At 34.3% G+C, this 15,953-nt stretch overlaps 1 protein-coding gene across 1 annotated transcript in view; it reads right to left on the minus strand.

Annotated features, from left to right (window-relative positions):
- Positions 1 to 3,603: 3,603 nt before the first annotated feature.
- Positions 3,604 to 15,953, minus strand: part of CETN3 (centrin 3) — a gene marked incomplete at both ends in the record, with an annotated part of 40,658 nt that continues 28,308 nt past the window's right edge. Inside the window, 2 exons of the mRNA XM_080707032.1 lie at positions 3,604 to 3,647; positions 10,555 to 10,746. Coding sequence (XP_080563158.1) covers positions 3,604 to 3,647; positions 10,555 to 10,746 — 236 coding nt within the window. The remainder of the gene's footprint in view (positions 3,648 to 10,554; positions 10,747 to 15,953) is intronic.

Below are 15,953 nucleotides of genomic sequence, written 5' to 3' on the forward strand. Positions count from 1 at the left end.
TCAATAATTTACACTTTCTCGGTATTCACTTAACACTATATTTTAATTAATGTATTTCTTTTATAAACTCATCTTCTTTTTCAATGTTCCCTCCATAAATGTAAAAATATAGTATTTAAGAACACAAACTTTCAAGAGGGCTGACACCAAACACTAACTCATAGAGTAACACATGATACAATGTCATGCTAAACTAAGCATAAATGTTTAACAAATGTTTTTGCTGCTGGGCTTCTGCATCCCTGATTCTTCTTTATGTTCTGTAGTTTAAAGGTCTGATCCATTAAAACTTGAGTCTATAAAAGGCATTCTATCACCTTGTGTTTATGAGTTGACTCTAAAATAAGAAAGCTTGGGATTAAACCTCAACTCAATTACTGTTACCTTGAACAGATTACTTAAACCCTCCAAACTTTGGTTTTCTTGCATATAGACAATCCAACAGAATCTACTGCAGGTTTTTGAGATTAAAAATATATCACTTCTCTAAAATAAGTTATTATTTCCAGAGATCAGGTGCTCTTATAACCTAGTTTGCCTAGGGAAGTTCTGACTTACACATTATCCCAGCATAAATACCTCCCCTTTCCCAAGTCCCTTCACTTTCAAAATAACCTGAATCAGATGATAAAATACATGATCAGCTGTGCTGGCTATTAAGCTATTACTCACCCCCACCACTTGCAGCAGTACCAAATTTCTATAATCAAATATGTAACACTAGAGTTGGGAGTGTGAAAACTATTTCTCCTATGCCATCTGAATTTTTATTAGGCTCCACTGGCAGTAGGTATAGAAGATGGAGACAGGAAGGCAGGAGGAGAGGGACAGACTTACTGCTGCCTGTTCACTTGTTCCTGTCAGCATCCCCAGACAACAGCTCTTCATTCCCACTGAAGCAATATTAGAATCAACCAAGTGATTAGAAGACTAGAATTTGGTTCCCTCCCCCAGGGTCGAAACATCACCAAAGGCCAATGATACCAATCATGCCTGCTTAATGAATCCTTCCTAAAAACCCCCAAAAGTGGGTTCAGAGATCATCTAAATTGCAACACATGCATGTGCCTAGAGGGTAGTGTATCTAGAAGTGCCATAGCCTTTATTCCATATCATGTCCTATTTATTTCTTTACATAGCTGGTCATTTGTAATTTTTTGCAATATCTTTATAAAGCCAGTAATATAAGTGTTTTCACGTTTTGAAAAACATCCTACCAAATTAATCAAACCCAAGGATATGTAGTGGGACCTCCAATTTATAGGTTGTGGGTTGGTAAGAAGCACAGGTCAAACCTAAGACTTGTGAATTGCATCTGAACTGGGAGACAATTTTGTGGGACTAAGTATTTAACCTACTGGACCAAACACTATCTCCTGAAGATAGTGTCAGAATGGAGTTACAAATTACCAATTGGTATCTACCGGAAAATGTTAGAAATAAAAACTGTGAGAGTAGGGAAATTTTTTCTTTATCTCTTATACTATCAGAGTAAATGCTCAACAAAACTGTCCTCCCTGTCACAACAGCCTGCCCATCAAACTATTAACCTTAAGAGCTGCTAATAAGTACATTACTTCTTTGGAAAGCAGGCTCTACTGGCGTATGACAATGATGAAGGAAAAAAATCTTAGTTGACAAAATCTCATGCTAATAAAACTCAGTAGAACACCAGAGCAGCAATGTACTTGGGAAGTTTAGCTGGAAACATACATTTTTCTAACATCATAAAATACCACTGCATAACTGTGATGATGATAATGTGACTCAATAGTCATCCCCTTTTTAAAGGAAATTCACTCCTTTTTTCATATTACCACCTCAACTAGCCAATTTTATCAGCCGTTCAATACTACAGCTGATTACCAACACTGAAAGAAACTTGATCATTATTAATATCCTATTGTAATATAAAGCTTCCACAAACATAAAAGAGCCAAAATGATCACTCTCCTCTAACCCATAATAAGAATAGAAGAAACACAATTACTAGCATCCCAAGGAGAAACTATTTATATTAAGAAAGATATCTCAAATGGCAAAAAGTGGCCTGGGTTACTGTTCCAATAAAGTAGCAAAAGATTAGCAAACTGAGATTTACTTTGATGTTTTACTCTTGATTTTCCTGAAAATCAGTATACTTTATGATCAACACAGAGGCACCCATTAGTATGTATTATAAAAAGTTTAAATTTCAGTGTCTATTTGTTGTTCTAAATATTGCTGCTATCATTATTTCAAATTCAAAATTAAGTTTTACTGTAGGTGAACATTTGGTAATTCTTTGAAATATCACCAATATTCTATCATTCCCTACTGATTTTATGTTAAATTTCTAGTGGATAACTCTTAGTCATGGCCTAGAAGGTACATGGCATTTAAAGCACTTCTATTAAATTTTAAAAGAAATTTAGAGGAAAAAAACCCACTGAAATAGACAATTCAACTTTCTTTCCCAGGAGAGCCTTTATCACCAAAAACCAGATTACTGAAGGACGGGAGTAGGTACCATTTTTCTGGGACCCAATTCCCATTATCATTTGTTTCTCCTAACATACTTCTGCAAGGCAAAAGAACCCCCTAACACTGGAAAGTCTCTTTTTACTATTTCCTGGTAAATTATGAAATATCCCTTTATATAGATAAAAACATAGCTTTTAATTATTTCTGTGGCTTACCATTTTCTATCTTTACCATTGTCTAACATCAAAATTTATATTTTTTACTTTGTCATGAAGTTAGAGGACTTGAACTATATTCATTCAGTTAGTCTGAGAAAATATTCAGATTTAAATTATACACTTATGTTAAATACCAAAAAACTTCTAGAGCACAATATTCCAAGGAAAACTGATATATGCAAAACACACTTATTCCCTCCAACATGAAAGACTTAATATTTCAAAAGGGAATTCAGCCTATAGCGAGTCATTTATATTGAAATATAGAATGTCAGACTTGATGAAATATTGCCTTTTAATTTTGGGGTTTTTTTTCTTCAGGGCTGGAGATTGAACCCAGGGCCTCATGTATGCTAAACAAGCACCCTACCACTAAGCCACACCTCACCCACTTGATGAAATCTTAAATAATGGAAAATTTTTCATCCTATTGCCATTTGCATTTTAATTTCTGTTGCAGAAACTAGTGAAAATATAACGAGAAAAGGTTTTAGAAATATTCTACTTAATAGATTAACAGATATTAGAAAGCAAAGTAAAATAGAAAAGTTACTAAACTTTAAAATATTAAAAAAATAAGCATTTTATTAATGAAAGTTTGAAAAATGTATGTAACAAAATAAAAGTGATGACTAATGTTAAATTTAAAAATCTCCAAAGAATGTATACCACATGATTTGATTTTTTAAAACTTTATATAAAAGCTATATTACAAATACAAAGCTAAACTATTTGAATACTAACAATACTATTCATACAAAGAAAATTAACAGTAGTAAAATACAAACACAGAAGATGCTTAATTTTGGTCCTTTTGGAAAAAAGAACTAAGTTGGTTTCTTTCTTCTTAATGGCTCCAGGCACAAAAAATAGAATATAAGATGGCAACAGCAAAATTCTTGGTATTTATCCTTGTAATTCTCTAAATATCACCAGTCATAATAGCAATGAACTCCTCTTGATTTACTGTGGTAAGAAACAAAATATAACAGTAAAAAATACAGGCATCTTACTTTTTCAAAAAATACAAATACAATTTTATCTATTTTTGAAATTTTATATAATATAAAATTCCTAAGTCAAGACATGGCTTTTTTGTTTTTATTCTGTGAGATAATAAAATATGTTTATTAAGTATAACTTTATAATTATAAAGATACATAAAGAGTGATAAACATTATAAATTAGCATTTTGTAATAATAATTGGGAAAATGGCATGAGTTCTCAAAAAAGTTCATCGCAGTCACAACATTTGTTCACATAAGCAATTAACCCCCTTTATAATCTTTACTTTACTAATTCATTTAGCAAACTATTCCTTTATAAGCCTGAACATATCATGCATGTAAACTAGTAGAAATCCAAAGAATGAAAATATATTAAAGTTAGGAAAAAAGGCAAATTTTATTTTTTGAACTGTTACATATTTTGAAACCTATTTTAAAAACAATCATTGAAACCAGGTCACCATGGTGCAAAAATACCAACAGAAAAAAAAATACGATTTTTATCTTAATTACCAATGTTGTAATACTGCACTATAAAATGAAGATTTAAATGCAGGGGAAAAAACCACTAATAATGATTGCTAGCTTACCAAAATAATAAATAAAATTCAGTAAGAACCTCCAATTTATAAATCATAATGTTTAAGACAGCAGCCTAGAACTATAAAATATAGTTGCAAATGCAGGAAAATATCACTGATAATGACTGTGAGTTTACTAAAACTATAAAATCTAGTAAGAACTTTCGGTTTGGAGGGCATAATGTTTAAGACATAAGCCTAGAAATAAACAAGCCAGATCTTATTAAATATAATTTTTGAAAAGCAATACACACACCAAGCAATACACACAAACACCATTTAATAGAATGCTTTCTCTGCACACAGTTGTGTTTATAGGCCCAAGACTTAATACATTCCTTAAGGAAAAAATAATGAGTGATAATTTTGATAATGGTAAAATAAAACTACACTAAGAATTATAAGACCTGACTTCTAGCCATATCTCTGCACAGAACAGTTATACATTTTTTCTTCATCTGAAAACACTGAACTATGAGATGTTTAAGGTTGTTTCTAATTCTAAATCCTAGATGGTAGTATATGAAAACATTCTGAATTGAACATTTTTAAGTGCCTAGTGAATGCAAACACCATACTAGGTGTTGTGTAATAAATTAAAACACACACCAGGGTTCCTATTCTGTAATATATTTAAATCAAAGTGAGGAAGACAGTAAATGAAATGTAAAAGTATTGTTAATTTCCTTGGGTATAATACTGTAGTATAGTTTTGAAAGATAATACCTTTATTCTTAGTAAATGCATAATATTATGGGAATAATATTGTTCTTAATTTATGGATCAGTAAATTTATTTTCAAATGATTCAGAAAAAATGTACACTTCATAGATAAAGCAAATACAGTAAGATATTAATTACTGAATCCAGGCAGAAGGTACGTTGGCTTTTAATGCACTAACAATTTTTCTGAGTATATCCATAATAAAAAGTCGGAAAAATTAATCAATTAAAAATCTTATAGAAGTCGATCATGTACATCAGGAATTAGAACATACTAATTCCAGAAATATACAGAAAAGGTTTCAGTAATTATATCATTCAGGTTTTATTACCTAAAACAGAGAACAAATACTGCTGTTTAACAAGAAATATGACCAATTATTAAAATACAGACCAAATAGTGTTGAAAAAAATGCTATACATGGGAAAAATCATGATTAATGAGAAAATCAAAGCACAAGTAAACCACATCGTGTCTTTGAAATAAAAATACAGGATCTGGAAAGAAGGTAGAAAGAGAACATGAGAAAATTATGATCATAAGCAGAGAGAAAGAGAATAAGGTTTACCTAGCAAAAGTAAGCCTTAAGCTAAGAAAATGAGCTGTCCTGAAGCAGACAGAAAGCCAGGAATCCACGTGTTCAGTTTTAAACATTCACAGGGCACAAAGACAGACATGATGAGAACAAAACACACATCCTATAATGCTCTCAAATTGCCTTTAAGAATCTAAGAAACTGGAGTACTAAGCTTTAAATTCTGGAGTTAAATAGTTCATCTGAATATCTTATGAAAGAAAAGAACTTTCTGTACCTCTGGTAAAAAGTTCAAGTATAGAAAAATTTTAAACAGTTTAACCAGTGTGTAGCTTCATTTAAGAACCCTAGATTTTAGGCGATCTAGATTGAGACAACTAGACTAAAACAGTAATCAAGAGTATGTTCTTAAAAAAAAAAAAAAAAAAAAAAAACAATATAGCCGGGCGTGGTGAAGCACACTTGTAATCCCTGCACTTAGGAGGTGGAGACAAGAGGATCGCACAGGTTCGAAGCCAGCCGCACTGCCTTAAGAGACCCTGTTTCCAAAAATAAAATAGGTCTGGGAGTATAGCCCGGAGGAAAGGGCTTCCAGGAACCCCAGTACCACAAAACCAGTACACACAGTCTTAGATTATGTGACTATAAATCATTTTAACAGTGTTGATACCCATGATTAAAAAATTCAAAATCTGAGCCGGACATGGTGGCGCACATTTGTAATCCCAGCATTCAGGAGGCCGAGACCCAGAGGATCACGGTTCGCGGGCAGCCTCAGCCACTTAGTGAGGCCCTCCGCAACTCAGTGAGACCCTGTTTCAAAATAAAGAATAAAAAATTGGGCAGGGAATGTACCTCGGTGATCAAATGCTGCTGGGTTCCATCCCCAGACCCGAAAAAAAAAAAATCTAAAAAGTTCTTATGTTGTTACGTAAAAATTGTACTTTTACTTAAGAAGTAAAATTTCAATACTCAAATTCCAAATTAAGCTTCATGCAGAAGCTCCAAAACTATATTTAAGTTTTATATTATTTTAAAATAAACACTTCAAAAAATAGTAGCATTTCAAAAGCATTTTATCCTATTCTATGATTTCAGACCTAAAACCCTAATATTTAAATCCAAAAAAGTAGAAAGCAGAAAGTGATTAAGAAGCCGGGTGTGGTGGCGCACACTTGTAATCCCAGCATTTGGGAGGCTGAGACCTGAGGATTGTGGACAGTGGACAGCCTCAGCTACTTAGTGAGGCCCTCTTGCAACTCAGTGAAACCCTGTTTCAAAATAAAGAAGAAAAAAATGGGCAGGGGTTGTAGCTAGGAGGTCAAATGCCTCTGAGTTCCATCCCCAGACCAGCAAAAAAAAAAAAAAAATAAGTGATGAAGAATGTATAAGTAGATAGAAACTATTATCAGAAAGCCTTCCAGAAAAGTAAGAGAATTCAGCCAGGAGTGGTGGCGCACACTTGTAATCCTCACATTTGGGAGGCAGAGACAGGAGGATTGCACAAGCTCAGCTGGCTTAAGAGACCCTGTTTCCAAATAGAAAAGTATAAAAATAGGTCTAGGAGTGTAGCCCGGAGGTAGAAGGGTTTCCAGGAACCCCAGTACCACCAAAAAAAAAAAAAAAAAAAAAAAAGAATTCATGTACTTTTGTACACCTAATTTTATAACCTCTATCAACAGTAGCTAATAAATATGGCACCATGCCTACCTTAAAATAAGTATTTGAGCAGGGCATGCTGGTGCGGGCTTGTAATCCCAACATTTGGCAGGCTGAGACCAGAAGATCACTGTTCGCAGACAGCCTCAGCTACTTAGTGAGGCCCTCCACAACTTAATGAGACCCTGTTTCAAAATAAAGAAGAAAAAATAGGGCAGGGGTTGTAGCTCAGAGGTAGAATGCCCCTGGGTTCCATCCCCAGACTCGGGGGAAAAAAAAAAAAAAAGCATTTTTATAAAATTTATTGAATCAAGTAAATATGAATTTTTTTCTATATTGTCTTCAGAAAATTTTCATTATTCAGTTATTTTATAAGGTACATCTTATTACCAATTGTTAACATGAATTTTACAGAATAAAGTAGAATAAGTACATAATAGACCATCTGTCTTCGAAAGGGGAAAAACACAGTTAAACATCAGAAGTGTCAGTGGATATGTTACATAGTTTTCTATAATAGCATGTCATTTTTAAGCCGGGCGTGGTGGCGTATGTTTGTAATCCCAGCATTTGGGAGGCTGAGACCGGAGGATCGCAGTTCATGGACAGCACTCAGCTACTTAGTGAGGCCCTTCAGAACTCAGTGAGACCCTGTTTGAAAGTAAAGAATAAAAAATTGGGCAGGGAGTTTAGCTCGGAGGTCAAATGCCTCTGGGTTCCATCCTGAGACCCGCCAAAAAAAAAAAAAAAAAAAAAAATAGCATGTCATTTTTTTAAAAAACTGCATAAACATAGAAGCCTAGTCAATACTTTAGAGCTCAAGAGGCAATAGAGTATTACATTTAAAAGCATGCTCTCTGTCATTAAGAATATCTCTGCCTGAGGCCCAGTTCTGCCATGTATTAACTCTGTGATAACCTCAGGCAGCTTAAGATTTAACTTCCTTGTCTACTATGCATACATCTCTCTTATGTATATACAGGTATAATATTGTATCTCCTTTTTTGGGGGGCAGTACTGGGGATTGAACACAGGGGCATTCTACCTCTGAGCTACACTCCCAACCCTATGTTTTTATTCTTTATTTTGAAACAGAGTCTCACTAAGTTGTGGAGGGCCTCAATAAATAGCTAATCATAAGGCCACGAACCTATGATCCTCCTATCTCAGCCTACCAAGTACTAGGATTACAAATTTGTGCCACCACGCCCGGCACATATTGATTTACTTTACAAAAGCTATTATGAAAATTAAGTAATATAATTAAAAATCTAAAAAGTACTTATGTTATTGTTATACTCTAGGCACAAATCTAATATACAGTAACATTTAAATAAAAAGATGGTCCATTTTGACTTTTGAAATGCTACTTTCATTTTTCCAAAAAATAGGCTTTTATTTATTTATTTTTGTGGTGCTGGGGATGGAACCCAGGGGCATTCTACTTCCAAGCTACACCCCCAGCCCAATTTTTTATTCTTTATTTTGAAAAGGGTCTCACTGAGTTGCAAAGGGCCTCACTAAGTAGCTGAAGCTGTCCAAGAGCCACGATCCTCCTGTCTCAGCCTCCCAAATAATGTGGAATTACAAGTGTGTTTTATTTTTATGTCTATATTGTAGTTATTTACTAACTTTACATCTATCATGTTTATTATTCTATATGCATTTGGGAAACCGAGACTGGAGGATCGTGGTTCGCGGACAGCCTCAGCTACTTAGTGAGGCGGCCCTCTGCAACTCAGTGAGACCCTGTTTCAAAATAAAGAATAAAAAATGGGCAGGGGGTGTGGCTCGGAGGTCAAATGCCTCTGGGTTCCATCCCCAGACCCGCAGAAAAAAAAAAAAAAAAAAAAAAAAAACACCATTTTGTTGCTCTTGAAAACCAAGCAGCATAAAAAATTCAAATTACTAGAGTCGACAAAAGCAGCAGCAAAAATATACTCTTTATCCATTAAAATTCAAAGAATGCATTTATATCTGTAAACAAAACTGAGTTTGCATCCAAAGGAGACCATATTAAGTGTATGAAAGTACCAAAACAGGTTGTTCCTGTAAATGCTATGAGTCTTCAATGGACTCATATGGAACTCAATGGTGAGGCCTCACCATTCATAGACACCACTAGGGGAAGCTTTGGAGAAAAAGATAGCATTTGAAATGCACCTGGTAAAATGAGTAACATTTTAACAGACAGAAATTGGCAATTAGAGCACGCCAAGATTAAGGAACAACATGATGAAAGGCACAACTTAAAAAGTGTTTTCAGGATACAGTGTTCTGTCAAAGTGTGTACATACCAGAGCTGAGGGCTAAAGGCAAAAAGCAGAATACAGGGAGGAATAAAATTAGTTACTTAAAGTAGGAAAGATCATAGAGACTTTACACTTTAAACTTTAAGCCTTTACACTTTTCTGCAAGCAGTGAAGAATCAGTCTAAGTGTTTGAACACTGCAATGACATCACTGAACTTGTACTTTAGAAAAAGAATGCTATCAATAGACTGAAAAAGAAAGAAATCAGAGACTGATAGGCACAGAAGGCAGTTAGGCTATGAGAGGCAGCAAATGAAGGGCAGGAACCACTTCTGCCTCTTTCACTGTGTAGCACCAGTCAGCACCCACAACACTGCATCTAAGAGGCAGGCAAGGAAAGGAAGAGGCCTTATAACATTACTAGGAAGAAATCAGGGCCAGATTAGGACAGCAGCAGCGACTAAAGAAATGATAGATTAAAAACATTTGAAGAGTAAAATCAGTATAACTTAGTAATACTTTAGAAGCACATACAAGTTTATGGGAATAATCACTAACGTCTAAAATTTTATTGAGTGGCTGAAATTTTGATGTTTTCACTTTCAGAAAAAAGTAAAGTATTTTAAAGTATGGTACTTCATATTAAATCTGTATAGCTGATTTTAAAGATTTGCTTTATTCTAAATTGAATTTGTAAACTATCTGAACACAAAGCCCCATAAGAAAATGAACAGTACACTAAATAAAAAGTACCAGTTTAGAGGAGAGCCAAGCACAGGGCTGTGAGCCTGTAGTACTGCTGAGGTAGGAGGATCACTTGAACCGTGAGTTGGAGACCAACCTGGGTAACATAATGACCGCCCTTCTCAAAAAGGAAGAAAAAGGGGGAAGCTGGCCAGGTGCTGTGTGCATTCACATCACTATCACTTACAAACTACATTAGAATGTGAGGCTATAATGAACCAATAAAAGTATAAAAATAAATAAATACATTAAAATCTTTTTAAAAAGAACTAAAGAATAAAAAGAATGATAGTTTGCATAGGATCTTGAAAGTCAACTGATTTTAGAAACTTCAGGGACAACTGGAAAATAGGTTTTATGCAAAACTTACTTTCTCCATCACCATCTTTATCAAATTCTTCTATCATAGCCCGAAGTTCTTCATCACTCATATTTTCACCCAATTCTCTGGCAACACGGCGCAAATTCCTCAAGCTTATTTTACCTGAATCATCATCATCAAATAGTTTAAATGCTTTCAGTATTTCCTCATGTGGATCTCTTTCCAATATCCAGTCTGTCACTACAGTAAAAAAAAAAAAAATTTAAATAAAACCTCCAAAGACAAAACTCACAGACATTCGCTTGTGAAAGCAACAAAATAGTAAATGAGAAGAAAAGCTGTGAATCTGTCAACATTTACCCTAACATATGATTATAAATAAAATATCAAATTAAATCAATTAGATCTAAAGAGATAACCTTGAAATTATAAAAAACAAATCTCTATTTTAAATATTAACCTTTTCTCATTATAAACAATTTCTCAAAACTAAGTAAAAGTATTTCTATCTCACACACACACACACACACACACACACACACACACACACACAGGACCGTGTGCGTGTCTGTGTGTGTGTGTGTAAGGTCTATTATCAAGAATTCTATTAGTTTCTACTGACATCAAGCAATCTAGAAATAAAGTCTAGGTACTTATAACCTAGTCACAGAGAGACAAAAAAAAATAATTAGAGCTAACTAGATAAACACTGTTAGTGAAACTTAATACATTTATTCTTCCTCAAATAATATATAACTAAGCTCTGCAGGGTGTTACACACATGTAATCCCAATACTTGGAAGGCTGAGACAGGAGCATCACAGGTTTAAGACCAGCATATGGTAACTTAGTGAGACTCTATTTCAAAATAAAAAATAAAAAGGGCTTAGGGTTATAGCTCAGAAGTAGAACATGCCTAAGTTCAATCCTCAGTATGACAAAAAGTGAAAAACTTAAAAAACTTCCCTGAAAAAAAAAAACCTCTGGATATGAGATCTCTCTAAAGTTATATTCATTTTGCTCAGCAAGATAATAACTGCAATGTAATAATTAAAAATAAATTTAATTTCAGACCTGAGTAGTAATATATCCTAATATACTAAATGAATCATATGTAACAATATACAGAAAGTTAGTTTCAGTATTATCAGAGCCACAATAATGAAAACTGAAGTAAAAATCTGAATTGTTTTCTAAATTACTAAAGAAAAGTCTAAAACTATCTAAGCAAACACCTATGAAATTATTATAAATGCTATTCTACAAGGCTTGGATGAAGCTCAGTGACAAAGCACCTGCTTTGCAAGCATGGCACTCTGGGTTCGATCCCTGGTTCAAAAAAAAAAAAAAAATGCTATTCTACCACTATAAAAAAGGTATTTATGATTTTCATTATATCATTAAAGTAACTTAGTCCTTTTGAGGTGTATAAAATCACTAGAAAATTGCAACTGCTTATAGAAAGAAATGAAATTAAACAATGAATCCAAAATGGAAAAAATACCATCTAAGCCCTCAATACGTTATTGTTGTCTTGCTGCTATTTCATTTGTATTCAGTTGAACAAGCACCTATTCAAGCTGATATTATATGATCTACACATATATTCGACACTTTTATCCATTAATTTTTTTCTAAACAAGCTTCCAAGTAACTAATTGAAGTATATTACTATAAGTATGCAAATCATCAAAGCTCATAAATATTCAGTCAAAAAAGAGTTGGCATATATACAGCCATAACACCAAAATAAAATACCACACTTAACTCTATGGCTCATACTCAACTTATTTTGAATTTAGTCCCAACAAAAAAAGCAGGACAAGGAAAAAAAGTGTTAAGAAATTTTCTTCCCCAATTAAATAATTAACATGACAGGTGAACCAAAAAAGCAGCTTGCTGAAAGTATTAATGTACTTAAAGAAGCAACAGGGTGATCTGGGGAACAGATGGGGCTCCAAGATGTATAAATTTGTATCCCACTGGTGTTCTTCAATAGTTATTTCAGATTTATGTGTCTATGTACTGTCTCTTAGAATGTAGCTTTTCTTAGGAATTAGAATGTCCATAACTCTGGACAGCTAAAACATAATCCAGCATATAATTTTATGATGACTCTCCTCTATGCCTTCACATTCTACTTCTGTTCTACAGAGTAGGATTTAATTATAAGAAAAAAAATTTCAATGAAAATTAGTCAATCCATACACAGGCAGTTAAGGTGGGTTTCATATATTTCACAAAACATCAAATTTCTGTGCATGTGACTATTTTCAAATGATTCAATTATAATATCAGAAATGTACTTCATCAAAATAATTAGACCTTACACAAAAATCACTTTGGAGCTGGGCATGGTGGTGCACACCTGTAATCCCAGTACTTGGGAGGCTCAAAGAGGTTAGCAGGATTGATGCCAGTCTAGGCAATTTAGTGAGACTCTCAACAACCTACTGAGACCCTGTTTCCTAACAACAACAACAATAAAAAAAAAATGGTCTGGGGGTATAGCTTATAGGTAGAATGCCCCTGGGTTCAATCCCTAGTACCATAAAAAAGAAGAAAAAGAAATCACTTTAGAACACAGCAAATTCAAAAACAACACAGTAGAAATAAATAAAACTTCACTAAAGGTAACACAAGAAATACCAATTCTTTTTCTCACTGCTCTTGGGGACTTTCTATCCAAACACACCACTCTTACTTTAAACTCAGCATGTTGGACTCCAAACTCCTTCCCCAGTTGCCAAGGTTTGCTGCCTCCTGGACCATCCCACTCAACAGAGTACAGCACCATTAACAGTTTCCCCTATTTGAGCAATATGAATCATATACAACCTCATAAACCTCATCAGTGATTAGACACTACACTTCTGAAGATACATTTTTTTTTTCTTACTTTTAAAGGTAACCAGTTCTTCTCATGCTCACCATCCTCAGCATAAATATGATTTTCTATCTCCAGGCTCTCTTTCTAATTCATGTTCTACCTTCTCATAAGTTATATTTCTAAAACAAGTCAAAGCCCCTTCCTTTAAAATGTTAATGAGCCAGCTGCAGTGGAGCACTTCTGAAATTCCAGTACTTGGTAGGCTGAGATAGGAAGATCACAGGTTCAAGGCTAACCTCAGCAACTTAGTGAGGCTCTATTTAAAATAAAAAATAAAATAGTTCTGGGGGTGTTTTGTGGAGGTACAATGCTCCTGGGTTCAATTCCCAGCACCAATAACAACAACAAAAAAGTTAATGATCCTCTGCTGACTAAGTCCAAACTCTATATATTATGCCTAGAATGCCTTTTCTATACTTTTCCTTGGAGATCCCAAAAGCCCAGATTAAAAAGCCTCTTGGTTTCTCTTCAATTCCTCTCAAGGAATTGACAACGTTTTTTCTAAAAAAGGACTGATAGTAAATATTTTTTTGTTTTGGAGCGTGCTATAAAGGTCTCTATCTAAACTACCCATTCTGCCATGGTCACAGAATAAAAGAATGAGTATGGTTATATAAAGAGTGCAGCTGAACTCATCCCAAGGGTGAGTTTGCCAACTCCTGCCCTAGACACTACCACGGAGTACCATACCTTGGTATCACTTATACTTAAATTGTAAACTCCTTAAAAGAATCTCTTCATAGATAACTGTTCATTAATTATCCTTTCTCACACCAATCCAGTACCCAATACCAAAAATTTTAGTTTTCTGTTAAATAAGAAAAATGTGTTTTATTCTATTCAGGGGAGGGGGTTTAGTGAGGATTGGATAGTGCCAACTCTGGGATTCTCCACATTTGAGCTATACCCCCCAGTACTTTTTATTTATTTGACAGTGTGAGGATAGTACTGGAGACTGAAACTGGAAGGGCATTCAACTTCTCAGTTACACTACCAGGCCTCTCTCCTTTTTGAAACAGTGTCTCACTAAGTTGCTAAGGCTGACTTTGAACATGGAATCCTGTCTCATCCACCTAAGTATTAGCATCACAGGTATGCACCACCATGCCCAGCTTTATTTTTTGTGAGCTATGATCTCACTAAGTTACCCAGAATGGCCTTGAACTTCGAAACCTCTTGTCTCAGCCTTCCTGGTACTAGGATTACACGTGCATGCCACCATGTCCAGCATTCAATATTGTATTCTAAATAGGATACTGAATAAGTATGTGCCCCCAAAATGGATGAAGTATAAACATATGTAACACACACACACACACACACACACACACACACACACACACAAACACTATGGGACTGAACCCAGGGGCATTCTAACTCCAAGCTATATTCCTACCCTTATTCATTTCTTTTACTTTGAAACAGGGTCTAGCTGGTCTGATGAGAACCTCAACACTTGTTCAAACTACTGAACTGTATTCCTCACTATTACACTCGAATTGTAATCCTCCTGTCTCAGCCTCCCAAATTACTGGGATTAGAGGCATACCCCACCACACCCAGCTTAGTCTTAAAGTTAACAAATCCTAAAACACCTGTTTCTCATTAACCTCAAGCTACATTGACTCTAAACTTACATTAAATATATTTTAATGTATTTTTTTTTCCTACAACTGGAAAAAAAGCAGATTAAGTGTCAGACTTCATTACAAAAAACTATGGGACAGTACTTTGGGGCAGTAATAGAAGATATATAAAATGAAAACCCAAAATGTTCCAATTTTGAGTCACCTGTCCCAAAAGATAAAAAATATATTAACATATACTAATCTTTGGCTCATTGTTAGTTAAAAGCATGCACAAATGCGGGTAATAGTTAACTGTGTGATTTCCAAACAATAATAATGTTTTATTTAATAGCTGGGACTGTTAATAAGTAGCCTTAAGACAGATAAAATATGTGCTGAGCAGGTCAAAAGGTTGACCTTTGATGTCAGAGCTAAAGTTTTGTCACAGGTATTTAGAAGGAACCTAGTATTTCTGCTCTGTTGATATAAGGAAAGATAGGGTGTGAAGAAAAAGTGGAGGTAGCATGGGTCACTGGTCTCAATCACTCATAAAAATCAACTCCTAATTAAAATTGTATTCACTTAAGATGAAATAATACATTGTATAAAATTATTGATGATGCTAATAGTGCTTAAAATAATCACCATCTATGAAAAAAGACAATGAGAAAAATATATGCAGAGTACAATATTTATGTCCAGTAATATGCATACATTTTTAGCTACTGAAACAAAGACTATTTTAAAGTAATAACAAATACTCATTAAACACTATATGCTTGTCACTCTTCTAAACATTTCTACATTATTAGCTTATTTAATCCTAAGAGCCCTATAAGATATTACAACTATCCCCATTTTATAGTGGAAAATGAGACACAGAGAAGTAAAATAATCAAGTTATATAGCTAGTAAGTGGCAAAACCAAGATTTGAACCCAGGGAATCTGAGTCCAAGATAATCCATCCTAAAGCACTACAGTGTACCAA

Source organism: Muscardinus avellanarius (assembly GCF_963383645.1).
Source record: "Muscardinus avellanarius genome assembly, chromosome: 1".
NCBI classification, from domain to species: domain Eukaryota; kingdom Metazoa; phylum Chordata; class Mammalia; order Rodentia; family Gliridae; genus Muscardinus; species Muscardinus avellanarius.